The 26,447-nt window shown below is 44.9% G+C and overlaps 1 protein-coding gene and 1 long non-coding RNA gene across 2 annotated transcripts; one reads left to right on the top strand and one right to left on the bottom strand.

Moving 5' to 3' along the window:
• Positions 1–8,746: 8,746 nt before the first annotated feature.
• On the bottom strand, positions 8,747–25,428 carry gfi1 (growth factor independent 1 transcriptional repressor). The gene is made up of 6 exons (XM_033028954.1): positions 24,942–25,428; positions 23,133–23,312; positions 21,767–22,158; positions 17,208–17,345; positions 16,646–16,811; positions 8,747–11,279 (listed from the first exon to the last, which is right to left on the bottom strand). Exons 1-6 carry the CDS (start codon positions 25,054–25,056, stop codon positions 11,101–11,103), a joined length of 1,170 nt encoding a protein of 389 aa, XP_032884845.1. The 5' UTR covers positions 25,057–25,428; the 3' UTR covers positions 8,747–11,100.
• LOC116977995 lies at positions 14,791–22,788 on the top strand. The gene is made up of 3 exons (XR_004413348.1): positions 14,791–14,829; positions 21,012–21,020; positions 22,769–22,788. It is a non-coding gene; the product is annotated as an uncharacterized LOC116977995 (long non-coding RNA).
• Positions 25,429–26,447: the final 1,019 nt, after the last annotated feature.

Genomic DNA, 26,447 nt, shown 5'->3' with positions numbered 1-26,447 from the left:
TTCGAAGTTCAGTATCTGGAGCTTTTTGATGTGGGTTCGCCAACGACCAAGAGGATCCTTTGTCCCTCATGCCAGCGGGCTGAGAAAGGATTAGTGTAAGGTACACAAAAATGCTGGAGAAACTCAGCGGGTGCAGCAGCATCTATGGAGCGAAGGAAATAGGCAACGTTTCCTATTTCCTTCGCTCCATAGATGCTGCTGCACCCGCTGAGTTTCTCCAGCATTTTTGTGTACCTTCGATTTTCCAGCATCTGCAGTTCCTTCTTAAAGGATTAGTGTAAATGGTTCTTTATCAGAGCGGCATCCTTCTCTACAGTGAGTTTCTGCGATGAGTGCCAGATAGGTTTAGAGAGATGTGGCATAGAAATGGGTCCTTCGACCCACCAAGTTCATGCCAAACATTGTTCATCCGTTCACACTAGTTCTATATTATATCACTTTCTCATCCGCTACCTACTCGCTAGGGACAATTTACAGAAGACCATTAACCTACAAACCAGCACGTCTTAGGTATGTGGGGCATAGAAACATAGAAACATAGAAAATAGATGCAGGAGTAGGCCATTCGGCCCTTCGAGCCTGCACCGCCATTCAATATGATCATGGCTGATCATCCAACTCAGTATCCTGTACCTGCCTTCTCTCCATACCCCTTGATACCTTTAGCCACAAGGGCCACATCTAACTCCCTCTTAAATATAGCCAATGAACTGGCCTCAACTACCTTCTGTAGCAGAGAATTCCAGAGATTCACCACTCTCTGTGTGAAAAATGTTTTCCTCATCTCGATCCTAAAAGATTTCACCCTTATCCTTAAACTGTGACCCCATGTTCTGGACTTCCCCAACATCGGGAACAATCTTCCTGCATCTAGCCTGTGCAACCCCTTAGGAATTTTGTACGTTTCTATAAGATCCCCCCTCAATCTTCTAAATTCTGTCGAGTACAAGCCGAGTCTATCCAGTCTTTCTTCATATGAAAGTCTTGACATCCCAGGAATCAGTCTGGTGAACCTTCTCTGTACTCACTCTCTGGCAAGAATGTCCTTCCTCAGATTAGGAGACCAAAACTCGGATAACCCGGAGCACCCAGAGAAAACCTACTTGGTCACAATGTGAACGTGCAAACTCCACGCACACAGCGCCCAAGGTCAGTGCGAATCTGGGTCTCAGGCGCTGTGAGGCAGCAGCTCTACCAGATGTCCATGACAAATAAATGTCACGAACATTTGTTTGTGTAACTGCTGCTGACTGTTTGAGGACTCGGGAAGCTGATGAAAAACTCTAGTAACTTGAGTCCACTTGCGCCATGGAGCACTGGGGGTATTGATTCTGTTCCACGATGCAGCCCATTGCAATCCGTGGCAATAATTTCATACCTAAGATTAACCAAACGAATATATAATTTTGAGGGCATCAATTATAAAACGTTGAATTTGAAACAGAAGTATAACCCTCAAGTTCAAATCATCTCTCTATTTATTGAGTGCAACCAAAAAGAAGTAGTGGTTGACTCTCAATATAGCTGTGGGTAACATCCATAGGACTAAACAATTAATAATGGAAATAACATGGACTCTTACTTTAACAGGACCAGAGGCCCTTGAGTACAATGTTTTTCACAGGCTGCTTATTCTGTAGCCTGTTTCAGCCCAGATTTCCATTAATGTAGCCAAGGGCAAAAAAAACCTTTATAGAACAAGTACATTAGTTCTGAGGTTAAGATGCTCTGAAACATGGCCGAGATTGCTCGCAGAGTTTAGCTGAAGCCGGTGCTGTGGAGAGCGGCGTTTTAAGTATGGTTTACACAAGACCATTTTGTTTCAGATTTCTCTCTCTTTCAAGGTTACCAGTCAGGGTAATTGTGAACCTTGTGGCATAACAGAACACATTGCTGTGAAAGTTTCCCAGTTAGAATGTAGAAACCTTGTTTCAAAATGCGTGCAATAAATTAGATAAAGCAATTGTAAAATCCCTGCACTGGTCTGTGCTGAATGTCAAATACACTTTGATACTGACATTTGGGGAACTATTCACAACTTCTCTTTCATTACAACATGACGCTCCCAAGATAACTTGGCCATTGCATTTCCTCCCTCATTTGGTTTTCTTCATGCTCTTCAGGGCCTGTCCCACGAGCATGCGACCTGCATGCGGCAAGCGCGACCAAACCGGAAGCGGGGGCCGGGCGTAGGTCGAGTGAGTGACGTGAAGTTCGAGCGAAGTCCGCGGGAAGTTCGCGCGTGACGTACGGCGTCAAGACGCTGCATACGGCGTCGAGACGCTGCGCACGCCCGTCGAGGTGGCTGCGGGCCGGCAGGCCGTTGCCGCGGGGAATTTTTGAACACGGTCAGTTTTTCGGAGCCCCGCGCGATGTCGGGGCCAGCTCCGCACAACTCCATACGGCTCCGGCGATCGAAGTGGGACCGGCCCCGCGAGGCCGTAGGGCTCAAGCGACAACGTTAGGTCGCGCTTGCCACATGGAGTCGCATGCTCGTGGGACAGGCCCTTTCCTTTACAGTTTTAAATTTTAGAATTTAGAAATACAGCATGGAAACAGGCCCTTTGGCCCACCGAGTTCCACGCCGACCATCGATCACCCATTCACACAAGTTCTATGTTCACCCAGTTTCTCAGACACAGTTGAGTATTTACAGAGGCCAATTAACCTACAAACATGAAAGTCTTAGGGATGTGGGGGGAAACCGGAGCACCAGAGGTAGTCCACACGGTTGCAAGGAGAACTTGCAAGCTCCACATAGACAGCATGCGATGTCAGGATTGAACCTAGTTCTCCGGCGCAATGAGGCAGAAGCTCTATCAGCTGCACCATCATGCCCCCATAAACTGTTCTAGCTCTAGATCTAAATTAAGCCCAGAAAAATTGTACCTGGATCATAGCTGTAGTATTTTATGTTTTATCATCATCAGTGGAGTAAGCCTCCCTAAGTCCTGCTCTGACAATGTACTCACACCCAGTACTACAGTAGGCACAGCAACAGATACATATTTCCCCTATTATATCCCAGTTATTAAGGGGAATAATATTGTTATTTTCTCCATGATCAGCCAAGATCCATTAAATGGCAGATCAGACATGGAGGATTAATTGGCCTGCTCCTAATTTATGCCTTATGTACGTTTGTCTATTATCCAATGAAACTGGATAAAAGGAGTCTAACTGGAATCTGAAGAAGGGTCTCGACCCAAAGTGTCACCTACTCCTTTTCTCCAGAGATCCTGCTTGACCGGCTGAGAAACTCCAGGTTTTTCTGCCTATCTTTGGATCTAGTTGAATCTGAGTTCCAGTCAACCTCAGAAAGACACTTAAGGCTGGATTAGGATATAACCATAAAACGGTAGACTGAAATGCCAAGCCCATCTCACTATCCCCTGAGAAGTCAGTTTCTAAGACTATAAGACCACAAGACATAGGAGCAGAATTAGCCCATTCGACCCATCGGGTCAGCCACTTGATCCTGGCTGATCTATTGTTCCCTCTCAACCCCGTTCTCCTGCCTTCTCCCTGCTTTAAAAATACCCAATGATTTGGCCTCCACAGCCATCTATGGCAATGGATTCCACAGATCCACCACCCTCTGGCTAAAGAAATTGCTCCTAATCTTGCTGAAGGAGATTTATTAAAAGGTACTCCATTCTAAAAGACGTGCGGGTTTGTAGGTTAGTAGGGCCTGTAAATCTCCCCTCGTGTGCAGGGAGTGGATGAGAAAGTGAGATAACATGAACAGATGATCGATAGTCGGGCTGGACTTGGTTGGCTAAAGGGCCTGTTCTCAATCTGTACCTCTAGACTAAAGATATAAACGTAAAAGAAGTGAACCAACAGCTGTGTGCAAATGAAATACTAAATTTGATGTCAGAATCTGAACACATCAAGGGATGCTCAATCATTAACAATCATTTTCTTAAAATATAATATCTTGAAAATTGAAAATTTGTAGTTTGAAATAGTACCTGAAGGGAAATATCCTCTTAACAGATGTATGCTACCAATGTTTAAAGTCCACCAATTTGAACGTGTTGATTTATGTAATTTTGAATAGACCACTTCAGTAATGATGTACAGTATTTAGTTTGATCTTCAAGGTGCTTTGAATGTATTATCATTTAATGGTTTGCATAAAGGTTTGGTAGAGTGTCGCTATCCATTTTGATTTCTGCCTGGAGAGTCACCAAAACTGAGCAGAGTTTTGTCCTGAAATGGAATTTGTCATTTATATGTGCCTTTCTCTATTACATACAGCCGAGGTGATGTGGCAGGGGCAAAATCCATTGTCATAAATCCCTGTCATAAACTCCATTCTTGGCTCAATAACTCCACCTCGCCCCCACTGTTCGTATAAAACTGAACCAAATTGTTAACAAACTTGATATCATATTTGACCCCAAGATGAGCTTCTCATTACAAATCAGCTTTATTACAAAGACCTCCCATCACTATCTAATTCTACCTTTGCTACAGATAGACCCAAAATGCTGGAGTAACTCAACAGGTCAGGCAGCATCTGTTGAGACAAGGACCCTTCTTCTCGTCCCACATCGTTACCTATTCCTTTTCTCCAGAGATGATGCCTAACCTGCTGAGTTACTCCAGCATTTTGGGGCTATCTTCGGTGTAAACCAGCATCTGCAGTTCCTTGTGGTCTGAAGAAGGATCTCGACCCGAATTGTCACCCATTCTTTCTCTCCAGAGATGCTGCCTGTCCCGCTGAGTTACTCCAGCTTTTTGTGTCTATCTGCAGTCCCTTCCTATGTATTTTCATCTTATCCACAGCTCAGTTCTATGTCGAATTTGGGAAGCATGGTAATATTTTTTTTATGTGTGTGCCTTTTAATCATATGGTTGGTGCTTATTTCTAAGACTCAAAACATTGCCCATCCATCCTCGCCACAAATGTTGTCTGAGCAGTCGAGGTCTTCCAGCACTTTGTATTTTGCTCAAGATTCCAGCATCTGCAGTTCCTTGTGTCTCCATACTATTATTTTCGTTGAGTACCAACGAAACAGATTTAGCTTGGGACCAATAGTATGTTCTCTTTATCAGACAGATTTCCTTCATATGTAAGAAGGAACTGCAGATGCTGGTTTAAGCCCAAGATAGACACAAAATGCTGGAGTAGCTCAGCGGGTCAGGCAGCATCTCTGGAGTAAAAGGATAGGTGACGTTTCGGGTCGAGACACTTCTTCAGACTCTACATTAGACTTGATTTCTTTGTTTCTACATCATAAAAGGAGTGGGTGACGTTTCGGGTTGAAATCAGCCATGATCATATTGAATGGCGGTGCAGGCTCGAAGGGCCGAATGGCCTACTCCTGCACCTATTTTCTATGTTTCTATGTTTCTAATCCAATTGAATGGTACAAGCAAGTAAGCGTGTGCTCTCTCATACAGTACTACCACTTACACGTTGCAACTGGTGAAGGGTCTCGACCCGAAACGACGCCTATTCCTTTTCCCCAGAGATTTCCTTCACGGTTCAGCAACTGATGGCTGCAAATCTCAGTTTCGGATAGAAATGAATGGGATGCCGACCAGTCCCTGGGACCTTCCCAGAAACACACGAGACCGGCCCCTCTTGCTGAACAACCTGGTATGTTGTCACCATTTGATCATTTGCCCTTCGATTGAAAGAAAAAACAGGAACCCAAGTGAAATATCCAAACGGATGCTGTAATCCAACAGCTCTTTCAAAACCAGGACAAATGTATTGCATTATCCCAACAGCCTGCACTGAGTTAAACTGTTGGGCTGTTACGTTGCATCATCCCCTCCTACCGACATCCATTTCAACATACAACACGTGTTTCTTCATTTTCTTCACTTTAAGCCTTTAAAATAAAACAGTGATTTTAAAGTGACTTTTTTGTCTGTATAATCCCGGCCGAGTTCTTTGCAAATGAGGTGGACGTTAATATTCAGTCGAAAATAGGGATGGGTTCATCGCCTTTAAGGTTGTTCCTATAATTAATTTGACAAATATTTGTTTTGTGAAAAGAACGAGTATTTGATTTGCACCAGATGCCACGCGAGCTACACTTCGGGAACAGTTCACAAAGGCCAGACTGAAGCGCAGAGAGAGAGAGAGAGAAAAAACCCACACACTCTGGGTGGAGTTGTTCTGAGTATTATAATCTCGCTACGATACGCAGAACGCGTTATATGACATGATTTGATTTGTAAAGCATACTCTTTGGGTGTTACTTTGTTAGACACAAAAAGCTGGAGTAATTCAGCGGGACGGGCAGCATCTCTGGACCCGAAACATCACCCATTCCTTCTCTCCAGAGATGCTGCCTGACCCGCTGAGTTACTCCAGCTTTTTGTGTCTATCTTCGGTTTAAACCAGCATCTGCAGTTTCTTATTATATTATTCGGGTGTTGTCTAATTAAAAGATTTGGAACACAAAATTACACGAGGATTTAAAATTGAGCTGGTGTGTGTATGATCAATAAAATGAGCCCGAGCATAGAAATGGTTTGGTTTGTACATTTGCTGTTTGATAGCCCCCGGACTAACCTTCATCGGACATTGCTGGCTTTACTAAACGTTCTTCCCTGACCATGTATCTGTACACTGTAAATGGATCGATTGTAATCACGTATTGTCTTTCTGCTGACTGGTTAACACGTAACAAAAAGCTTTTCACTGTACCTCGGTACACGTGACAATTAACTAAACTGAACGACACTAGCCGTGTCCAATTAAGAAATCGATCAAACGAGGTTCGCTATAAGTGTCTGAATCTCGATATCCGTGTACACTTGATATGTAATGTGATCACCACTCGAGTGTGTGAAGACACACTAAAAGTCTCCAAAGCCCTTGAAAGGTTTGCCTTTCCATAGGAGAGTTCTGAAATTCCACTTTTGTGCATTGACTTGTGTCTCAACAAATGGCGAGCTGGAGGTGTTATTAAAAATTTACACAGCTAGACAAAGGTGTGCTCAGCTTCCAGTCTACTGTTTCTGCCGCGCTCAAAAGGTACGACTTCTACCTCATGAATAATGTGGCATGCAATCTGCATAATGCATTTTTAATAGGGCTCCAGTAACCGCGTTAAGAAATATATTTACAATCTTTAAATTTCGCAATATGATCAGCATTAGTAATAGGTCCCGGCCGGATTATTGAGCTGCTACAAGAGACTTGAAATGTATTTAGAATCAGAGAGTCACAGTCATACAGCGTGGAAACAGGCCCTTCGGCCCAACCTGCCCACGCCGCCCACCATGCCCCATCTACATTAGTACCACCTGCCTGTGTTTGGCCCATATCCCTCTAAGCCTGTCCTATCCATGCTTTCTGTCTTAAATCTTCCTGAAACGTTGCAATAGTCTCTGCCTTAATTACCTCATCCGGCAGCTCATTCCATGCACCCACCACCCTTTGTGTGAAAATGTTCCCACTCAGGTTCCTATGAAATCTTTATCCCTTCACCTTAAACCCGTGTCATCTGGTTCGCGATTCTCCTACTCGGGCAAGAGACTCTGTGCTCGGGCAAGAGACTCTGTACCCTATCTATTCATCTCGTATAAGGCCTTGAAGGTTGTACTGAAGTGATGTCATTGAAATTACATTATCATTGTAATAATTTCTTGTGGTGATTCAATCATTAATTTCTTGTGGTGATTCAATATCGCACTCTTCCTCCGGTTGCAAAGTAATGTTTCTAATTTACCGAGGCAAAAGCTTCTGAATATTCCCAAAGTTTCTCACCTCTCAATTCCTGGGTTGTATGTTTTTTTATTCGGAAAGTTGGTCTTTGAATGCGGCGTGGGTTCACAGACAAACAACGGCAACACATTAAATACATTCCTCCATTTATTTTAGACCTTGGCGTAATGAATAAATAAAGTATAATACATTATAATGCCACGCCCGACACATTTTAACAGAAAATGAACATATTTACGTATTACGTCTGTTGATTTAGTAGCCAGACACAGAACAGCCATAACGTTAACTTCATCTTTACACAAATTCTAATGCTTTTCAAATAATCATTAACTACTATTTTCGGCATCCTGCCGTTTACAGTCCCAAAATGAGACCAAGTTTAGTACGCCGTTTTCAGGAGACATTTCATTTATTTTACCAGTTTGAAAGAGTGTTTGGGGGATAAACTGTGAACTCCGGCTTCTGGCTGTGAAAATAAACCCCCAACTTGGACTGATGGAACAGCGAGCAAACCTCGAATACTGCAGGATACTTGATGCCAAAATATATATTCTTGCAGGAATAGGTTACTAATTTACTGAAACATTTAGTGACTTCGTCGTTTCATTTGAAAACAAAGGATTACAGTTCAGAAGTAGTCACGGAAATGTAACTATCAAAATACATCTTCCTTATGCAACTTTCGTTATCCTCTGAACCACCAGAGCTCAGCATGTCAGGGTGACTTCAGTTATAGGTGTAATTTATTACAATGCCATGTGTCCCACACGTTCACACTCTTGCGATAACGGCTGGGGATGTTCTTCTTTACAGACCCTACTGCTTCACTGACCGTCCCTTTGGGTCCATTGATGAGATGCTCCCATTCCAAGTTGTGGGTTCTAACATAGGCGAAGGGGTCAATGCCCGGATCTATAGACTCTGCCACAAGTGGGTTAGTTAGAGAGGCGCTCCCTCCCTTTCCACCATTTGAATTGGGCACTTGTGCTCTCCCGATAAATAGACGTGAGATTCGCTATGGCCACCATTCTTCAGCATTTTGAGCAGTCGTGAGCCTGGGATACCTGGCTACTGCATGAAGATACGGCATTGTTTTTTGTTTGAAGGAAGCTTTAAGGATATCCTTGAATTGTTCTCTCAGTCCACCTAACAATCTCTTGCAGTGTGAACACTTGCAATACGCAGTGATCCAGGAGCATAGTGTTGGGTATACAAATGCAGACTGCCCACCAGAGCACGATTGAGGGTAATTGGAGCTTCGGTGTTGGGATCATTGACCGGGGAAAGTGAACTAATTTCACCCATTTATTCTGCCGGTGGATTTGGAGAATTTTGAGGAGGTAGCGTTGGGGATGTCTCTCCGGTACCAAAGGTAACCCATCCATCAGAAATGTACAAGATGGTGGGCATCGCGCCTCCCCTGTAGACCAAGGGCTTTCGGGTTAGGATTTGAGATCTTGGCCTTCAAGGACTACCTTCTTCAGATGTCCAAAGTCTGCATGGGCACACTGAAGGCAATGGTGAACTTCATCATCAGTGTCAGCCAGGGTCTCATCGTGGGCTTGGTGTGTGCAGGTTGGTAGAGCGAGGGCGTTTGGTGTGTGGAGACTATGTATAGGTTCCATTGTTCTGTCATCTCCTGTGGAGAAGTTGATGAAGACTTGGGACTTGTTTCCCCAAATATGTGCAAACGCAATTCTCGCACGCCTGGATCACACCATTACTGAAGTTGAAGTCATTTTGGTTGTGGCCACCTTGGGTTGGACATTAACCCATTTGCCCGGTGGATTGGTTCCATTGGAAGCTTGTTGCAGGTGAAGTGCACCATTTCAGACAGGAAGGTTGAGAGAAGTGTTCGAGTGGTGGGACATACATCCTTGCCGGCCATAGTTCTGCACTGAGATGGGGTCTGCTGTGGACTTGTTGGGGGGAAATCTTGGCTTGCATGCCATCACATTGCAGCAAATTTGAAGCGACTGCTCCACGTTCTCTATTGATCGATGGCGTCAAAAAATGTTGATAAATCAGGAAGGGCCAGGTTTGGCATTGCTCCTTGCATTGTTCGTGGAGTTGCTGCCTGGTGAAGCTCACGTTGATTGTACCTCTATGTGGATGGCATCCACGTTTTAGGTGGAGGAATTGCAGTTCAGCCTCTGGGAAGGTAGGATAACCCGGTCATACTTTCCCTGGCAAGATGCAAGGAGTTACTGCAAGTAGATTCTTGGAGATGGTCATAATCACCATTCCTCTGAGGGTCCGTGGCACATGTCATCTTACCACACATGGAAATTTGAGAGAAAATGATCTTTGCTGCCAAGTTTTAGATTAACGGTAGAGATATTGTCTGTTCCAGCAACTCCTCCTGATGTCGGTGGTAGGTAGAGAGACTGGGTCCGATGGTTTAATCTGGACTAGCAGTAAGACAATAATGAGTAAGACAATAATACTACACAGATTGCCCGCTGGAAGTTACGGGGTTTATTGTCATCATTACCCAGCACCTGATGGAAATCTTGCCTGTTTTGTAACGTGTCGCCACATACACACGATCAAAACGTGTTTCACTTGCTAGGTTGTAACTGGATTTAGAAATATTTACGGAGGCTAGCACATGTCTTTGGCTACTGTTTTTCCTTTTTCATATATATAGACATCAAATACTTATGTAGATAGACACAAAATGCTGGAGTAACTCGGCGGGACATGCAGCATCTCTGGATAGAACTTAGATACTTATGTACACATCGCGACAATCCATGTTGGAATGCATGCGTGAATCAATAAATCTAATCAGACTATTGGCTTTGCAGATTTGCCCCAGGGTGCGACGGGCTTCCGTTCCTGAGAGCTGCCTGTAACCCGAACAGTTCACAGGTGGGACGTGTTGCGGCCGCTCGGTAATATATTTAACAAAAAAGCATAGGCCACTAACGTAAACGAGCATTTCAACCGGAACGTTAAACTCAACCAATTCAGATCCCGGCGCGAACTGAGTCCACACACGGCTGAAGATTCCCGCAGCCCGGTAACAAAAGGCAAATCCAAGCCGCCGGTCTCTCGTACACTGGGCCGTACATAGGTCGGCGGTTCGTAACCAGGGGCGGACATGCACTGTATATAAATAGAACATCTCTCAAATAGTTTAAAACGTAGATTTCAACAATATTGCAACCATCAGACACGTATTTACAATGAGTTAAAAAAGTTCGCACGCGAATGCAAACACGTACACTGCAATAAAACGAGCAGGCGTCCGGTATTAGAGTCAAGGCCACACTCGGGCCACGGGTCACACAAACGCTTTGATCATAAACACAGGTAGAGGGGGGGTTACACGTGCGGTCGGACAGTAATTCATACGTGAGCCCCTTTGCAGCGCGGGTGTCGAGATCTGTCGCCGCCTATTTGATGTCGTGCTGTGTCTCACGATGTCTTCGGAGATCCACTTTCCGCTGGAAGCCCTTGCCGCACAGGTCGCAGCCGAACGGCTTGTAGCCCGTGTGCTTGCGGCTGTGAGTGATGAGGTTGGAGCTCTGGCTGAAGGCCTTGCCGCACACCTGGCACTTGTGAGGCTTTTCACCTGCATCATAACAGCAAGAAAATCATTACTGCGGGATAGACGCAAAAAGCTAGAGTAACTCAGCGGGACAGGTAGCCCCGGCATCCCCCCCCCCCCCCCCCCCTCTCCCCCTCTCCCCCTCTCCCCCTCTCCCCCTCTCCCCCTCTCCCCTCTCCCTTCTCCCCCTCTCCCTCTCTCTCTCCCTCCCTCACACAAGTCGAATTAGCTTTTCGTTTTCACCCAACAAAGAACTAACAATGGTACACAAAATTGCTGGGGAAACTCAGCGGGTGCAGCAGCATCTATGGAGCGAAGGAAATAGGCGACGTTTCGGGCCGAAACCCTTCTTCAGACAGGTTCAGACAGGTCTGAAGAAGGGTTTCGGCCCGAAACGTCGCCTATTTCCTTCGCTCCATAGATGCTGCTGCACCCGCTGAGTTTCCCCAGCAATTTTGTGTACCTTCGATATTCCAGCATCTGCAGTTCCCTTTTGAACAAAGAACTAACAATGGCATGTTGTGTTTCCTTTATCATCGGTACTTGTTTTGCATATATTGTATTAATTGCTCTTTATCTCCCTACATCATCGTCTATATCTCTCGTTTCCCTTATCCCCAACCAGTCTGAAGAAGGGTCTCGACCCGAAACGTCACCCATTCCATTTCTCCAGAGATGCTGCCAGTCCCGCTGAATAACTCCAGCTTTTTGTGTCTACCTTCGGTTTAAACCAGCATCTGCAGTTCCTTCCTATTCATTGCTGCGGGAGTCACGTTGTTCATAAGGTGATAGGAGCAGAATTAGGCCATTCGGCCCATCAAGTCTACGCCATCCTATAAGGGCAACTCTGTCCCTTTGCAAAGCTTTTGGAAGAATTCCTATTTCTACACAAAGACTGGCAAACTGTTTTACTTTTCATTTGTCGGAGAATTAGATGACCTGAGTACAAACTATTGCAGATGCTGGAAAAATCGAGGGTAGACAAAAATGCTGGAAAACTGTAATCTGCAGAGTGAAATATAATTGTCTTCATAATAGGACTAATTTTAAAGCGGGTATTTTGGATGTGGGAACGAGTCTGTCCGATTGTAGCAAGTGTGTGGCTGGTTTGCAAGGACGACAATCCTCTTTCTCCTGTTCTATTTGTTTCATGAAGTCATAAGTGATAGGAGCAGAATCAGGCCATTCGGCCCATCAAGTCTACTCCGCCAATCAATCATGGCTGATTTTTCCCTCCAAACCCAATTTTCCCGCCTTCTCCCCATAATCCCCTCACACCCGTACTAATCAAGAATATATCTATCTCTGGCGTAGAAATATTCATTGATTGTTTGATCCAGACTAGACGGATCGCGATCGCACTTATATCATAAATACAATGCACATATTTTGTATAATTCATTGGCAATCATATTTGGATTATAACCATATATATTAAACGTCATTCTCTTTTATCCTGCATCTGTGTGAATGGCTCGATTGTAATTGTGTACAGTCTTTCCGTTGACTGGGTAGCATGCAACAGAAAGGCTGTTCACTGTACCTCGGTACACGTGGCAATAAACTAAACTATCGCGGAAAACAATCCGTGCGTAAGTAAATCAAAAATAGCTGCCTCTGGAACGGTTTATTTGTGATTTGAGGTCCGTTGTCGCCGGTCTCGTTAGTTCTAGTGTTTAAGAAGGAACTGCAGATGTTGGAAAATCGAAGGTACACAAAAATGCTGGAGAAACTCAGCGGGTGCAGCAGCATCTATGGAGCGAAGGAAAGCGAAGGACCTTCGCTCCATAGATGCTGCTGCACCCGCTGAGTTTCTCCAGCATTTTTGTGTACCTTCTTAGTTCTAGTGTTTTACCCACGCCGTGGATTTTACGGTCCGCAATCTGAAAATATCTGTAATTTACTGTATAAAAACTGTTGGATATCAAACCCCCAAAATAGCAGACAAGGTATCGAAATACTGAATCGAAATGAGAAAGAATGCAAGTGTCTGAAGAAGGGTCCCGACCCGAAACGTCGCCTATTCTTGTCCTCTCGGGATACCGTCTGAATCGCTGAGTTACTCCTGCATTTTGTGTCTATCTTTGGTATAAACCATCATTTGCAGTTCTTTGTTTCTACAAAGAATGCGAAAGGGTTTTTCTCTAAACGTTTTCATTGAAGTCGTTTAATATTACTGATATAAAACAGGGCAGGAGCACGCCATTCGGCCCCGGGTCAGCGTTCGACCCTTTACCTCAATACCACCCCCTGGCCTGTTCCTTGAGTCCTTGTGATTGGGGATGATCAGCCATGATCACATTGAATGGCGGTGCTGGCTCGAAGGGCCGAATGGCCTACTCCTGCACCTATTGTCTGTTGCCTACTGTAATAATAGCGTGGCCGCCACGTAATTCCTTCCCCTGGTCAGTTGGAGTGTGTTAGATAAGGGTTTCTATCAGAGATGTGATGCAGCTAAATCAGGAAATGCAGAGACGGGGGCTGTAAAATCGAGGCGTGATGTGTCAATGTAACCATCGGCCTCGATCTGCCTTAAATGCTGTGCTCAGTGTTTATTTTTAGTCGAGATGAGCACAGTGACATTCTCACCTCTGGAGAGCACAGTGCAGAGACAGAGCGAAGCGATGGTGTTTCTACACGCGTCGCTGCAATAAATAAGCTGCACAACGCCCAGAACCATGAGACACACTCCAACATATCAATTCGTTTTGATACCCACACACGTGTATGCACAGTCTAAAAATATGTTAGCCCTGATTTTAGCTGCTTTGTCGTTTCCCCCGCATTAAATGTCAGGTGATAAGATGAGAATGTTGACTTTGAAACACGAGAGCCGCCCATTATTGGTCTGCGCTGTTTCCTCCTGACAAAGCGATAGCTTTTATTAGACTAGAATGTGTCAGATAACCAAGGTGCATCGAATTGCATCAACGCCCCCTGAGTTTGCTGAAATACAACTACTTGGAAAGATACCCGAAATAAGAACACAAATGAAAACGAAAATGGAAATTCACAATGAACACTCAACATTCAGAAAGGTGTTTGGACATTTCCTCTGATTTTACAGACAATGCTGATTTTAACGTGTTAAAGAAGGAACTGCAGATGCGGGTTTAACCCGAAGATAGACACAAAAAGCTGGAGTAACTCAGCGGGGCAGGTAGCATCTGTGGAAAGAAGGAATAGGTGACGTTTCGGGTCGAGACCCTTCTTCAGACTGGTTAAAAGAAGGGCCTCGACCCGAAACGTCATCCATTCCTTCTCCAAAGATGCTGCCTGTCCCGTTGAGTTACTCCAGCTTTTTTGCCTCTATGCTGATTTTAATACTGTGCGTGAGTATTGGCAGCCTGTTTATAACCGATGAACACCATCTTAAAGGGCGGATCTTATAGAAACTTACAAAATTCTTAAGGGGTTGGACAGGCTAGAAGCAGGAAGATTGTTCCCGATGTTGGGGAAGTCCAGAACAAGGGGTCACAGTTTAAGGATAAAGGGGAAATCTTTTAGGACTGAGATGAGAAAAACATTTTTTACACAGAGAGTGGTGAATCTCTGGAATCCTCTGCCACAGAAGGTAGTGAGGCCAGTTCATTGGCTATATTTAAGAGGGAGTTAGATGTGGCCCTTGTGGCTAAAGGGATCAGGGGGTATTGAGAGAAGGCAGGTACAGGATACTGAGGTGGATGATCAGCCATGATCATATTGAATGGCGGTGCAGGCTCGAAGGGCCGAATGGCCTACTACTGCACCTATTTTCTATGTTTCTATGTTAAACGCCAATGTCTACCTTTGACCCTCTACAATGACTAAAGAGTCCTGACAACCATGTGAAATAAGATCGTCTCCTTGATCTCTATCCCTTCTATTGTCACAGCTTGTACATGGCAGGGCATATGAGCATCGAGCTGACTTCCCTCACAGTAAAGTGTGATTCACCTGTCGTTTGCGTTGGTCTCTAAATCAAGACTGGGCTAGTCATATCAGGCAAGTCACTGTCATCTTACACAGCCGCTCTCAATAAACAGCGGGCGGATCATATTAAACCACCACTGATTGGATTGCCACGATTCAATTATTAAACAGATGCCGTTCATCAAATCATTGCCAAAAGCCGTTTCTTTCGTCGGATATTGTTCAGGAAGAGATTCATTATTGTGCAGGCATTGAGTTGCAGTGCAAACTATGAAGCATGAAATGCATACAAACCCCAGCCGGGAAACTGGGCTTTTGTGAATCATAATGAGAAAAGACATCAGGAAACACGAGTTACTCGCAACGGTAGGGGAAAGGTGAAGGTTTAACTGAAGGTTTCAACACCTAGATTGCTGCTCATCGACCATTATCTAATTTACTGCAAAAAAATTAAAGACAATGCGGGAGGAAATCTTAGAGTTATACAGCGTGGAAACAGGCCGTTCCGCCCTACTTGCCCAAGCCGACCAACATGCCCCATCAACACTAGTCCCATCTGCCTGCGTTTGGTTCATATCCCTCGAAACATTTCCGATCCATACACCTGTCTAAATGTCTTTCGGCATTTGGTGACGAGAAATGAACGGAGGACGTTTTGAATCAGGATTGAAGGAGTTGACTGATTGAGTTCTTCCAATATTTTGTTTAGTTTTTGCTCTCGATTCCTGCATCTACAGTCTTTTGTGTCTCCGTTACCTCACCTACTGCCCGTGAGATTAGGTGATCTGGTGGTGCTTTTAATCTTTTTGTCCTTGTATCTCCAGTGCCCTGTGATCCTGGTGCAGAATGAAAAGCTATCCTCTCTGAGGTGTTGTGTTTCATTTCGGTCATAACTTACTGCCCTTGTAAGTATGTAGAACATAATACATAGCAAAATACAGCACATGACAGGCCATTCGGCCCACAATATCTGTGCCGAACATAACGGCAAGCTAAATTAACCTCATTGGCTTGCACATGATCCATATCTGCTCGATCCCTGCATAACCAGGATTTAGTATCTATTAATTGTACCTATTGATTTATTATTGGTTTAGGTATATTATTGTCACGTGTGCCAAAGTACAGTGAAAACCAGTGTCTTGCATGCTGTCCAAACAGAACTCGAATATTATATTTAAAAAACATCGACGTTTTGCATTGTGGAAAAAAATCACCATCGTATTTTACAGACGGTGAATGTTTAGTTCGAGTTTAATCGATTTATCTCGAGGGCCCGCCATTTGTGTAGTGATATGATAACTTGGTGGTACACAAAAATGCTGGGGAAACTCAGCGGGTGCAGCAGCATCTATGGAGCGAAGGAAATAGGCAACGTTTCGGGCCGAAACCCTTCTTCAGACTTTGTTTCAGCTTTTGTACAAAGGACAAGCGATGTACATAGTCGTCACACTAGCATCCGCCGAGCATTCACTGACCTGTGTGGATGAAGGTATGTTTTTTCATGTCTGATTTCTGGTGGAATCTCTTCCCACAGTATTGACACGGGTAAGGCCTAGTGTCCGAGTGAATCAACAAGTGTGTGGACAGCGTGGAAGACCTTTTAAACGTTTTCCCGCAGATCTTGCAATCGAAACTCCTTTCCTAAACAAAAAAACCCCAAAATAAATTGCGAATCAAGTTAGCATAATTAAATGACAACTTGATCTTTAATCGATCGAGCAGAATGCTCGAAATTCTTGGCATACATGGTACCGGATGTGGGTAATGGCATTCAATCTAATTAAGCAAATACAACCGAAAATGAAACTCAACAGGGTTTACAATACAAAGAGAAAAGGTTAACATTTCAGGTGAAAGAAGGTCCCTGTCCTGCAAAATGATCTCTGCGTGTCTCTCCCCACAGATGCTGCCTGGCCCGCTGAGTCTTTCCAGAGTTGACTATTTTCCGATTTCCAAAACGTCCAAAATATTTACTATGTATTAAGGAAAACATAATTTAATTGCGCTGATCTGCACAAGCTGATAGTTGCGCCGTACCTGCGAATGAACGGCTTTGTGTTGCTCCAAGCTGACCGCGTGGCCGAAGGTCTTGCCGCACATATCACAGGCGAAAGGCCGGGTGCCGCTGTGTGAGCGGCGGACGTGGACTTCCAGGCCGTGAGGAGTGGAGAAGACCTGGCGGGGGGGGAAGCAGGGACGTTATTAGTATGAAGGAAATCACGACCGCGGCCGGTGCTCCCGCGGGTTCCAACCCGACCGAAGGCCTTGAGAGGTGACGAGAAGCGGGAACACGGAGCCCCAAAACTCCTATTGTTGCCGTGTGAACGCTGACATCCTTTAACACCCTTGTACCCTTCCATATCTCTAGTCTCTCTCTCTTACCCTCCCCTGACCCTCAGTCCGAAGAATGGTCACGACCGATTCCCTCTATTACTCCAGCATTTTGTGTCTATTTTTACCTTAAATAGAATCAATTGTCTAAAAACAGGAGCCTGAAATCTGCAACATCCAGGTTCAGGAATAGCTACTTCCCCACAGCCATCAGGCTATTAAACTCAACTCAAAACAAAAATCTGAACTTTAATAACCTATTGCACTGTATATGCTTATTTATGTGTGCGTGTATATATATATATTCAATGCTATATGGACACACTGATCTGTTCTGTATTTATTTATGCTGACAATATTCTGTTGTGCTGAAGCAAAGCAAGAATTTCATTGTCCTATCTGGGACACATGACAATAAACTCTCTTAAATCTTGAATCTTAAATCGAAGGGCCTCGATCCGAAACGTCACCTAACCATGTTCTCCAACGACGCTGCCTGACCTGTTGAGTTACTCCGGCACCTTGTGTTATTTTGAATATAAATCGAAACCCCAGCAAAAGCATTGCCCATCACTTCCTGAGAGTGAAATGTTTATTTAAAAACACATTTAAACCCGATTGAATACATCAAAACAAAGTGCCCCATGCGCATTCGTGAATTGCCATCATTTTCGCCACAGCCACCGTGGGCCAAAGCGCCTGTTCCTGTCCTGTATATTTCTATTTAATTTAAGATGAACTACTTCTGTTAGTTTTTTTAATTGCAGCCATTTGCAATGAATGCTTGCGCAACTGCAATACTAAGACGGTTCCAACTCTTTGGACGAAGAGTGACTTAATGAGACTGGGATAATGTTTCAGGTCCACTACACCTCCCAATTTCCTCTTCCTCAAGGTGGATCATATCTTGATTTGAACCGTTTGGTCAACTTCCACTCTCCGGGGGCGCGAAGCGACCAGCTGAGCGTTTTTCAATATTAAAATCGCTCATGAGATCAGAATCTATACAGTCAAAATGAAATTCAGTTCAATTCTCCTTATGGCATGAGACTGCATGTGTGGTCTCCATTGGAATCATTGATATATGTGTTGTCGCACGCAGGAATCATTGATATTAGAATGAGAAGCCACAATATTGAGCATGGCATAGACACATAATGGATATGAATTAATGATTCTCATCCATATTTTGCAACGTAATGCAACAAGAAATAAAGCGCTTCACCCGCTGAACTACTCCAACATGTTGGGCCTATCCTCGGTTCTGCAGTTCATTCCTACACAATAAGGCTGGAAGCCTTATTTCGTCCGCTCATCGGCTAGAGTGCGGTCCTGATCTCCCATCAACCTCATTGGAGACCTTCGAACTATCTTTAATAGGGGGTAGACAAAAGTGCTGGAGAAACTCAGCGGGTGCAGCAGCATCTATGGAGCGTAGGAAATTGGCAACGTTTCGGGCCGAAACCCTTCTTCAGACTCTGCCTGAAGATTCGGCCCGAAACGTTGCCTATTTCCTTCGCTCCATAGATGCTGCTGCACCCGCTGAGTTTCTCCAGCACTTTTGTGTACCTTCGAATTTCCAGCATCTGCAGTTCCTTCTTAATATCTTTAATAGGGCCCTATCTCTCTTTATCTTGCGCTAAATGCCGTGATACGCTCTATTCTTTAACTGTGCACTGTGGACGGCTTGAATTGATTCATGTATAGTATTTTCTTTGACTGGATAGCTCGCAAACAAAGGCGTTGCCCAGTACCTCGGTACACGTGACCATCACAAACTAAATTAAAAACCACAAACACAAAGCCAGTGAAATATCAATTATAAATAGCCAATTGTAATCTGTCAGCGGATCTGACGGTGTCTGGGAACTCTATGTAATAGAGAGAACGCTAACCGGCAGACAAAGGTGACGGTAGTTACAAATCTAATATAGTTCAATCTGCAGAGAAAGGGGATGGGATGTGGTGAACAAAGGAAACGGCTGCGATGGGGGTGGGATCGAGAGGGATTGAAGGACTCCGGTGGTGGTGGTGCGGGTGGTGAAGACGTGTTTCGCAGTTGCAGGAGAGAAGGTGAAGAGGAACAGAGAAAGAGATACAAATCAACACGATACAAATAATCTGGGGAAGGGTCCCCACCCGAAACGTCTTCTGTCCATTCCCTCTGTAGATGCTGCCTGGCATGTTGAGTTGCACCAGCACTTTGTGCTGTGTGAACTGTTTTATCTCCTCTCTCCCTCTCTCTCATATATACACTTCGTTAGCATCTGGCCTGGTGATTTTCCAGCATACTTCGGTTTTACACCAGTTGCATTTAAATCTGATTTTTGCCCCAATGTAATTCCAATTTATCCCATCTTTAAAGCACAAACGTCGCTTGTACACGCGGCAAATCGCGTTTTGGTTCATGTGCTCCTTTCCTCTTGTTACAAGTGGCCATAATGCTTCATCCCTGCAATGTTGCCACTGATAAATAGATGAATGTATTGACCAGGCCACACAGGGAAATACTTTGGTTCGTGTCAACAGCCCGGAGCAATTTCGATTCAGGGCGGGACCTCCTTAGGTGAATTTCCCATGACCAATGTGAGTTATTAAAGGCATGATAATTTAACATGATCTGAAATGTAACTCAATGCCTTAAGGGCTACCAACAATTCCTTTGCAACGGGGATACAATTAATGCAGAACACTTGATAAGAATTAAATCCATGTTCATTAGCGAAGATTATGGTTCCTCCTGGTCCAGAAATCATCACGGAAGAAGGGTCTCGACCCGAAACGCCACCTATTCCTTTTCTCCAGAGATGCTGCCTGACCCGCTGAGTTACTCCAACTTGTTGTCTCTGTCTTTAGTGTTTTAATTGTGATCGTAATTGCAGGGAAATGTGAATAGTTTTATGTTACGAGTGGCTTATTTGATTGGTAAGGGGCTGGACGCCTTAACTAAGTTTGTGTTACCACTTTTAACAAGAAAAAAACAAAGTGCTGGAGTAATTCAGCGGGTCAGGCACCACCTGTTGAGGACATGGGTAGGTGACGTTTGGGGTCTGGACCCTTCTTCAGACAGATTGTGGTGGTGGTGGGAGTGGGAGAAAGCTGGAAGAGAGGTGGGGCGGGACAAAGTCTGGAAAGTGACAGGTAGATGATACAGGTGAGGGGGTGGTCTGATAGGCATACAGCATGGAAACAAGCCCTTTGGCCCACATTGCCCATATCTACACTAGTCCCACCTGGCCGCGTTTGGCCAATATCCCTCTCAACCTTTCCCATCCATGATTGAACAGAGATGAAAAGATAAAAAAGTGTGTGATCCGGATAACAGAGGTGCGAATTGTGAAGCTGGAGGAAGGAATATCAGTGGAAGTGGTCTCCTTGTTCTCCTTGGGGTGCAGGGATGTTGATAGATGTCCTGTTCACCGTGAAAGTTTGGCATCTGGGCCCGAGAAACAAGCACTAGGTTGAGGTTGGGCTAAGTCGTGATATCATTGGAATTCATTGCCACAGAAGGCTGTGGAGGTCAAGTCAATGGATATGTTTAAGGCAGAAGTTGACAAATTCTTGATTAGTATGGGTGTCAGGTGGTTATGGGGTGAACGCAGGAGAATGGGGTTGTGAGGGAAAGATAGATCAGCCATGGTTGAATGGCGGAGTAGACTTCTGGGCTAAATGGCCCAATTCTGATCCTAGACCCCGTGAACATGAATTGAGCAACAGAGGGCAGGGGGAAGCTCATTTCTCCACAACCATGCAGCAGTCCATGTGCCCTTCTGGAGGACAACACGGCAGCCAACCTGGATTGGGTGAGACACCAGTAGAAGGTAAATGGAGACCACGGATAAAATGGAAGAAATCAATATACCAGAACCATTTGGTGTGATTGGGGTGAGCTGGGCACGAGTTTAGTTTAGTTTGTTGTCACGTGTACCGAGGTACAGTGAAAAGCTTGTGTTGTGTGCGTGCCAACCAACCAGTCAGCAGAAAGACGATGCATGATTACAATCGGTCAAGTTACAGTGTATAGCGACATTATAAGGGAATAACGTTTAGTGCAAGGTAAAGCCAGCAAAGTCCGATCAAGGATAGTCCGAGACGCCAAAAAGAGGTAGTTCGGGACTGCTCTCTGAATGTGGTAGGATGATTCAGTTGCCTGATAACAGCTGGGAAGAAACTGTCCCTGAATCTGGAGGTGTGCGTTTTCACACTTCTATACCTTTTGCCAGATGGGAGAGGGGAGCAGAGTGTGACTCGTCCTTGATATATACCTTGCTGCATTTGATGCACTTATAGGAGCCGTTGTTGAGAAGTAGTCGGGTGCACAGGAGGCCTGATTCGGTTTTCACTCCGTTCCCTTTCTCGTGAAAGTTGCGGCCGCGCTCGGGGTACAGGCCGGGCGCCGCCCCCAGGTCGCCGTAAATCCCGCGGGCACGGCCGCGCTCGGGGTACAGGCCCTGGGCAGAGCCGGGGTAGATCCCGGGCATGGAGCTGCGTTCGTCGTATAGCCCGACCACGGAGCTCCGTTCAAGAGCTGGGGGGCGATAATTCTGCACCAGGTACTTTAACTCGGAACCTGTGTAATTATTCCACGCGTACTGCTTCACTGGCATCACGAACGGATGATTCTCCTCCACAGACGGGGTGAGGGATTTCTCAGAGTCTAAATAAACACAGGGATGGAAAGGCACTGAGATCATAACCAATATTGAGTTCAGTTTAGTTTAAACTGTCCAATTTCACACGATTGCACGCATACAAACACATGTTTTGGTGATATTTGAACGGGTTGTAAACATTCTAATTATATCTAGTTACTAAATTGTTCAATAAACACCGGACAGCACAAAGCGCATTATCTCTCGTTGAGGAAAATATTTCCACTGTGTCAATCTCAACCCCCCCCCCCCTCCCTCATCTGTATACACCTATCACTTGCCAGACCTAGTCACCCCCACCAGCTTTCTCCCCCCCCCACCCTCGCCTTCCGCAATCAGTCTGAAGAAGGGTCCTCGCCTATCCATGTTCTCCAGAGATGCCGAGTTACTCCAGCACTTTGTATTTTGTATTTTGCATAAGATTCCAGCATTTGCATTTCCTTAAAATATTGTGGCTTAAAATATTTCGATACAAGATTCCGCTAATACTAGTAATATCAATAACAAATTTGATCTACCCATTTGCAGCTGTGCTAGGAACTGATTTGCCGATGAAATGCCTATTGGTGTGTTAAGTCAGGGGGTGGAATTCATTGCCACAGAAGACTATGGGAGGCCAAGCCAATAGATATTTTCTTGATTAGGGGCTAAGGCAGGAGAATAGGGTTGAGAGGAAAAGATAGATCAGCCACAGTTGAATGACGGAGTTGACTTGATGAGCTGGATGTCCTAATTCTGCTCCTGGAACTTATGAACTTATGAAATGACATATTTTCCCATCTACTGACCCAGTCGTTTCTGTAATTCTGATTACCTCCTAATGGGTCTCGACCCGAAACGTCACCCATTCCTTCTCTCCAGAGATACTGCCTGCCTGTCCCGCTGAGTTACTCCAGCATTTTGTGTCTACCACCTAATGATTTGTCAGTGCAGAATGCCGACCCCGTCCGGCCCCTGGACAACCGCTGCGCTCAAGTACCTGGCGATGCCGAGGGAGAAGGAGGTCTCCAGAAATTCTCATAGTCGGTGGTTCTGCCGCAGTCACTGTCCTTGCTGCTCACGGGGGACTCCGGTACCTCGGTCGCCTCCGCCGCTTGGGATCTCGGCGAAACTCCGCCCTTGGAGTCCGGGCAGGGAGCATCATCCGGCACCTTGCTGTCTGCGATCACATTTGGGGTAGGTAGGTAGGGAAGGACCAGAGGAACTTATCAAACTGGCGGCGCAGGGTTCGTGAAAACATTTTGCTGTCATCAGCTTTTAATTGATCTATTGTAAACGTCGCCTCTATTAACAGCAGAAGATAGGAGTACAATACATACATACATCTCCAGACTCAGGCATTAACCAGTTCCACGGTGTGACTTTACTATTTAAAGTGATTTGTACAAATTAATAATGATCTAATTGAAAACGAAATATTTGAAAATATGTGGATTGCTCACGTCTTTCGGAGATTGGTATTGATATTGGTTCTGGTTGATTAGAACACAGACCATAGCAAAGTGAACATGAACAGGCCGTTCGGTCCACAATGCCTGTGCCGAACATGACGCCAAGATAAACTAATCTCACATCTTTGCGCATGATCCATATCCCTCCATTCACTGCTTCTCCGCGTGTCTGCCTAAAAGCCTTTTAAACGCCACTATCGCACCTGTCTCCACCACCAACTCTGGCTGCTCGCCACCCCCTAAATACCCCACACATCTCCTTCAAACATTGCCCCACTCACCTTAAAGCTATGCCTCTCACAATTTTACATACAGTCACAGTGCTTCTACCAAATCTCTACCTCTGGGATTCCTGAGTGAATAATCCATGTCCCCCCAACCTCGCCTTGTGTTATTATCACGTGTACCAATTCACAATGAAGAACTTTTATTTTGTCTGGAACTGTATCAAATCCCTACTTTAGTTTGACTGAAATGACACGTTAAAGCTGACAAAACTAAACAGCCGACTACACGTCCGTGAAAAGACAAACAATAACAACGACTGAAGCTGACAATTAACTGACCCCTGAATTATTAACACATTCCGTGAAATAGAGGGCTTAATTTAACCACAAGCCAAAATCATCAATAAATCAACGCGTCTATTAAACATCTAAAAAGATCAAAGAAAACATTGAATCTATGTTTAAAGTCACATTGACAAAAAACAGTTTGATGCATTCAAGATAATATCCGACATGACCGACTCATCCTAAGCATAAATTGCAAACAAGTTGAAATCATATTTCTTTAGCCGAAGACAGACACAAAATACTGGGGTAACTCGGCGGGTCAGGCAGCATCTCCGGAGAGAAGGAATAGGTGACGTTTCGGATCGAGACCCAGTCTGAAGAAGGGTCTCGACCCGAAAAGACAGTCAGTCCTCCCTTTTTAGCCGCCTGACCCGCTGAGTTACCCCAACATTCTGTGTCTATCTTCGGTGTAAACCAGCATCTGCAGTTCCTCCCTACGCATTTTTTTTTTTGCCGTAATTATTTAAAAAAGTAAAATCAATAAGGAAATGTACAGGAGTTTTAAAATCGTATTCCATTTTCGAATTTCTAATGTGTAAAAACAAAAAATGGCAAACAGTTGAAAACATCATATTTTGGCCGTAAATAATTTGAAAGTAAAATCACTTCAAGGAAATATAATTGTTTGAAATCGTATTCCATTGTCAAATTCTAACATGCATTATCCTACAACATAAAGCCAATTGATAGAAATGTTGACAGCGGCTCGGGGTGTTGGGTTGACCATGTTTTACTGCGGTGTGTGTGCGTGCGTTGGGTTACCTGAGCAGATACGTTTCAATATGTGCTCTAGCCTGCTGCTGTAGTCATCTTCGATGGGTCTGTGTTGGTGGTAGCTGTGCGCCTTCTTGCTCTTCACCAGGAATGACCGTGGCATCTCGCAAGCCCCACTCGCTCGTCTTGGACAAAATCAGTTTCAGCAGCAATTGAATCTTTTTTTTAATTCCCGGAGAGAAGAGTCCTCGATTTGAGCGCTGTGGAGTTGTACATCATTGGTTAGATATAGGCTTGGGCGAGTCGGCTCGGCGCCTGCGCAGGTGCGCTCCCCGTTTACCAGGTGTTGCCCCCGCCAGCTGCCAGCACAAAGCTCCCCATTCAAATCCTTGCCACCAGATTGGATAAGGCACCGCCGGCCACACTCAAAATTAATCTTACATCTCTCTTTCATCCACTGGGAAATCAAACTGACAGCAATCGGGATAAGTGACGCTATTATTCTCCTCTGTTACACAATACTAACTCAGTGGACACGATGATAGCTTTGTACCTGAAATGGAGCCAGGGTGAGATTCCGCACATTGACACAGTAGCGTTGCGAAACTTCCAGCTGACCGCTATCACTAAGCAAGTTCTAGCAACAACAAAAAAACTCCTAAGAATCTGAGAGGAACTCTTATCTTCCGCACCCACAAACGGAAGGGTGCTAAAAATCGCGAAATATTCCAACCTACACAGCGGCCAATGGGTTATACTAACTGTTGCGCTGAGAATGTTAACTATTTATATCCCATTCCCATTTACCTAATCTTGATTCGAATTTCAGTTGAAGCTAATCAATTATTTATCCTTTCCCCACCGGGTTATAATGAGGGTCCCAATTGTCTGCATTGTTGGAAACGACGTTGGAGCTTCAGGTAACCTGGACTCCGCCTGTGTCACATGTGCATGTGTGGTGCGGACAGAGAGAAGGGATAAAACACGGGCGAAACTCACCGGGCAGCCAGGTGATCCATCAAGAAGCCCACTACAACTTGAAATACCTAGTCCAGAACCAGAGTCCAATTGAGGTTGGCGTTCAACCGAATTTAGATTGATTTCTCTGGAGGTTGAGGGGAGCCGTGATAGGAGTATATTAGACCATGAGAAGCATAGGTGGGGTAGACAATCAGAACCTTTTTTCCCAGGGTGGAAATGTCAAAGACGAGAGGTCCTAGCGTTATGGTGAGAGGGGCAAAGTTGAAAGGAGATGTGCGGGTACGTTTATCTTACAACAGAGGTGGGTGACTTGAACGCGTTGCCAGGGGTGGTGGTGGAAGCAGGCACGTGGATATGCAGGTAATGGAGGTATATGGATCACGTATAGACAGACGAGATTGGTTTATATTGGCACCATGTTCGGCACAGACATTGTGGCCTGTCCCCGTGCTGTGCTGTTCTATCTTCTAGTTGTTGACTTATTGAAATCACCTCGAAATTTGATTCGTTTGGAGGCTGTAGATTACCATCTCATTTAAACTTTAAATGATCATATTTAAACACTGCCCCCTC

The sequence above is a fragment of the Amblyraja radiata genome, chromosome 10, assembly GCF_010909765.2.
Source record: "Amblyraja radiata isolate CabotCenter1 chromosome 10, sAmbRad1.1.pri, whole genome shotgun sequence".
Classification (NCBI taxonomy): domain Eukaryota; kingdom Metazoa; phylum Chordata; class Chondrichthyes; order Rajiformes; family Rajidae; genus Amblyraja; species Amblyraja radiata.
The sequence above is the reverse complement of the archived record's forward strand: the minus strand, read 5'-3'. Positions and strand labels throughout refer to the sequence as shown.

Excerpts from the sequence above, each read along its gene's own strand:
- gfi1 (XM_033028954.1), bottom strand. The coding sequence starts at position 25,056 with ATGCCACGGTCATTCCTGGTGAAGAGCAAGAAGGCGCACAGCTACCAC. Across the intron at positions 22,159-23,132 it reads TTCTCCCTCGGCATCGCCAG|ACTCTGAGAAATCCCTCACC; the intron begins GTACTTGAGCGC and ends GTGTTTATTTAG. Across the intron at positions 11,280-16,645 it reads ACATACCTTCATCCACACAG|GTGAAAAGCCTCACAAGTGC; the intron begins GTCAGTGAATGC and ends GTTATGATGCAG.